The sequence below is a fragment of the Epinephelus moara genome, chromosome 17 (assembly GCF_006386435.1).
Source record: "Epinephelus moara isolate mb chromosome 17, YSFRI_EMoa_1.0, whole genome shotgun sequence".
In the NCBI taxonomy this organism is placed as follows: domain Eukaryota; kingdom Metazoa; phylum Chordata; class Actinopteri; order Perciformes; family Serranidae; genus Epinephelus; species Epinephelus moara.
This window is the reverse complement of record NC_065522.1, coordinates 27,431,608-27,436,320: the sequence shown is the minus strand read 5'-3', so window position 1 is coordinate 27,436,320 and position 4,713 is coordinate 27,431,608. Positions and strand designations below refer to the sequence as shown.

The following is a 4,713-nucleotide window of genomic DNA, read 5'->3' as shown; positions in this document are numbered from 1 at the left end:
CTATTTTGGACGTCATGCTATACTGTGACTTTTTTATGCAATTTTGAACGACATACTATACTATGACTTTTTTATGACATACGACTATTTTTGACTATTACCTTCTATTCTGAGATTTTTTTTTTTCCTCCATTAATTGTGTGAAGGAAAGAAATAAGATCAGAAAAACAAATGTTTACACCAATTTACATCCAACTTTTAACGCTAAACATTATCTAAACATGACTATTAACGATCAGATTAGTGTCCTTTAAGTAATAGAAGAAAAGTTCATAAAATAACAGTCAGGACAAAATATTCTCAACAGTTTTCCATTTATTCCATATTTGTCTGTTGGCATTTGTTGCAACTTTATTAGTATTTTACTTAAGTTTCATTCATTAGTGGTTTAATACAACAGCGTGTACAGTGCTTCTGTCTCAGTAAAGATTTCTGCTTACAAAATACATAACAAAGTAGCAGCAACACCTGCAGTGCGAGGACTCTGGACACAGGCAAAGATTAAGGAGTATAAATGTTAGAGTGATTGATTCACCACGGAAAAGCCACCAAGTAACACTGTTGCCTTGACTGTTACTGCCACAGCGCTCATGAGCAAGGAAATTGACAAGTGGAGCAGCTTATTGGCTGAAAGTCAGACAACTGTACGTCCAAAATTCTGCTGCTTGAGCTCATTTAACTATTACTGAAAAAAGCATGAGGACATCTAAATTAGACCAATTAGAAAATGTATTTCTGCAAACTGAAATGGATCAGATAACTCAGATTTAAAAATGTAACATTTGTATTTTTAACAAGAAATTTATGTTTTTAATGTTTTCTTAAAAACACAGTGCATTTTCCTCTCCTAACTTTGAGATACAGACGTTAATTTCAAGACATTTCAGGTCATAAATTATGTCAGAGCATTTGGAGTCTTTAAATTAATGTGACTACAGGCGCTATAATCTGTGTCCCAGAAAAGTTAGAGTAACATTAGACCTGCAGGAGACTGAGAGATGAGGTTGAAAGCTCTGGAAGAAAAAGCTTGCAAGTGGACTTTTCGTTAAGACTTTTGTTTATCAGTTCATTGAGGTTCAGTAAACCGTGTCCAGACTCCAGTGCACCACAGTGTTGCTGCTTTATTGGCAGGAAAATATAAACACAAAATACAGCAAAGGCACATTCAATAACGACGGCCCCATTCCCTTACTAACACCTAAAAATGATACACAGCTACGGATGGATGAAAAACAAACATACATATACAAACACGTCTGCAACAATGCACACACACACGACATGATGCTGCTCAGTAAATCAAACATGGTGACCGATAGAACAGGAAGACTTAAATTCCCTTCTGACACACACTGTAGGTTTGAATCCCTTTTATGAAGCGCCATGATTCACTCTCACTCACACACACACACACACACACACACACACACACACACACACACACACACACACACACACACACACACACACACAATGCTGTAGTATCAATGCTATTATTGCACCCAAGTTCAAGGGAAAAAAAAGCGACACAAAGAGCAAAGAGACCCATATTAGTTCAAAAAATAATCTAGTGTAAATGTAATTATGTGCTTCAACTAAACAAACCCTCGTGTGTGTGTACGAGAAGCCACACACACACTGCTTGGCATATGTTTATGGAAGACATACAAGTGTGTGTGCTTGGCATTAGTACAATGGTTTCTACACAGATTAGTTTCTCTCTAATCAACCAGGCAAACAAAACTAAACATTTCATAGCAGTTGCCAGATTGGGGGCGTTATCCCCCTCTTTAAGACCCAGTTATTCATACATGACGAATCGAAAATGCTCAAGCAACACCCTCCCCCAATCACATATGATACTGAAAGCGGAAAAATGGGTTGCCATGTTTGGACAGCATCCCTCCTTTTAAATCCCAAACGCTCACCGAGGGAATACGGTTGCCAGATCTGAGCAGCGTCGCCCATTCAAGTGTTCGCAGGTTGTATATTAAGAGGGGAAAGAGTTGCCATGTTGCGAGAAAATCCCCCTTTATTAGACAATACTGGAGGAACATTCCGTTAATATCTAGTCTTATATCCATCAGTGCTTTTCTGACTGCAGTATTTCAAACGTCTTCTCTGACGTACATTCATTACGTTCTGTTGTTGCGCCACAGTGAGGGGGAGCAATGTGGAAGACATTAAAGGTTGTCTGCAACGGAGGGGGGGCAACACACAGGGGATGAGGACAGACCGCTTAACCAGCCACTTAGATTTTAGGAAAGGGAAGTTTGTGTTACAAAGAATAAATTCTCTGAAAATGAGTTGTTAGACAAAACCCTCATGGATTCTCGGACACGATTACCACAGGAAACTTGTGTTTCTCACAGGCTTTACACCTGCAAGTACATCCACGGCATCCAGTAACTGACGCAACAAGCAGAGCAAGTCATCCAATGTGGTTTTATTTACTTATCCTTACTGCTCCTGCTTGTTTCGCTGGTAGATTAACACATATTTAATGGCACATACTTTACTTTTAGGGTCTAAACTGCTTGTCATTTTACTGCCTTCCATGCTGTTTTTTAGCTGGTGTTATACTTAAATTTGTTCTACTTTGTTATTCTCCACAGGCCTGAAATCATCACCTTGAAGAACAATATGAGGTTGGTGTTTTTAAAGTTTAACCCAAGCTGTCGAAATTGTTGATAGCTGTTGTAGCGGTTTAAATTAACCAATGGAATCCAAAAGTATGAGCTTGTTGCAGGGTAAGACAGGTTGTTTTGAGGAGCTAATAGGAACTGGCTGTGGATGTTGGAAGTTCAGTGTAGTCCAGCGAAGTTAAGGTGCATAGATCAGCCGATGGTTGCGAGGTGGAACAGACCGGTGAAGTCAGGCTGGATGGTTGCATTCAGGTGGCGACTGCTCGCTCTAGGTGTGGTGCTGTGCGATGAGGTTGCGTAGCTGTTTGATGATGGTGTCGATGAGTTTCTGTCTGTCCCTGTCCGTCTTCCGGAACTGCGCGAAGACGTTGTTCTTTCTGCTCGTCTCTCTCAACCTGATAATAGAAAATAAAAACAAAGGGATAGATAAGGAAACAGAGGAGATGAAAGTACAAAGAGAATTGAAAGATAATGATAATTATCCGTTTTAGTATTTCGCATTGTGTTTGAATGCTGCAAGTACACCAATGTACACTCATGAGTTCATCTGATGCATCCACAAAAACACACAGGAGTGCATATGTGTACGAGCATGCTTAGTAGAGAGACGCATCCCTGCAAAAGTGACCTTTCAAAGGAGACAAAGACGTTTCGCTTTCAAAGTTTGGTATGTGTGTGCTCAGTGTCACATGAGACAGTACGTCTCACTGTTTGTTTGTGTGTTTTGTCGCAGAACACTGGACTGTATGGACCTCCAGGAAGTTCAGGGGCCCAGCAGACCAGACAGGCCCCAGTAGGGTGCTTCCTCCTGGGCACATGGGGACCACCTGACCTGGGCCCTCTGGTGCACTGAAGAGAAAACACTGACCCTAATTAAGGAAGGTCGACTGGACTGTACTGAACAATGGACTGGATCATACGACTCTGTGTCGCTGTGTCAAGAAGCAAACGTGGCCCCCGAGTCTGAAAAGTAAGAACCTTTTTCATGATATTTTGGACGACATGCTATACTATGACTTTTTTATGCACTTTTGGACGACATGCTATACTATGACTTTTTTATGCACTTTTGAACGACATGCTATACTATGACTTTTTTATGCTTTGTTTGAATGACTTGGTTTCATTTTTTACAACACAGTTAACTAAAATGCTAACATTCATGTCCTATAACTGCACATAACTGACCTTTTTTCCTCCGAGCCTTTATGCTCAGCTGTCTTGCAGGTTTCCTAGAATAGTGGCCACATGTGGATCATGGGTCTTGGTTACACTGCTGTTGTAGTCCCGCCTGATGCTTACTACTGTTATTATTAATTATACTTATACTACTATTGTACACATATGATTGTAACTGTCACATACATATGTTGTCATATATAAATATCTACTTATGACATATATTCTACCAAAATAATATTATTATTATTATTATTATTATTATACTACTAAAATCAGTGTTATCCTAGCTATTGTCATCAGGGTCTGCCCTTCATCTCTCTGTCTGTCTCTCTTTCTGTCTATGTCTCTCCCTCTCTTTTTCCATAATTTTATCATATGGATTACTGTACATTTATTATGTTGACGTGTTCTATATACGCATCTGTTGCATGTCTGTCCATCCTGGAAGAGGGATCTCTCCTCAGTTGTTCGTCCTGAGTTATCTACTATTTTATTTCCCTGTTAAATGGGTTGATTTGGTGAGTTTTTCCTGATCCGCTGTGAGGGTCAAAGGGCAAAGGGATGTTGTATGCTGTAAAGCCCTGTGAGGCAACTTGTGATTTGTGATATTGGGCTTTATAAATAAAGAATGTAATAAGTGAAATACTTTGATGTTTTCATGGCATTATTTTAAACAACATACTGTACTATGATGTCTTCGTGGCATTTTTCACAACATACTATACAATACTGTTATTTGTGGCATTTTTTAAGACATAATATAGCACAGCATCTTTGTTATTTTGAACGTGCTATACTATGACTTTTTTTTATTAAATTTTAACGACATGCTATACTATGACTTTTTATGCCATTTTGGACGACATACTATACTATGACTTTTTTA

General features: G+C 39.1%; 1 protein-coding gene across 2 annotated transcripts in view; it reads right to left on the bottom strand.

Moving 5' to 3' along the window:
- Positions 1–297: 297 nt before the first annotated feature.
- Positions 298–4,713, bottom strand: part of exoc6b (exocyst complex component 6B) — a 152,906-nt gene continuing 148,490 nt past the window's right edge. For both annotated transcript variants that reach the window (XM_050067922.1, XM_050067923.1), the window contains one exon: positions 298–3,040. In XM_050067922.1, the coding sequence (XP_049923879.1) occupies positions 2,914–3,040 (127 nt within the window). In that variant the 3' untranslated portion in view covers positions 298–2,913. The remainder of the gene's footprint in view (positions 3,041–4,713) is intronic.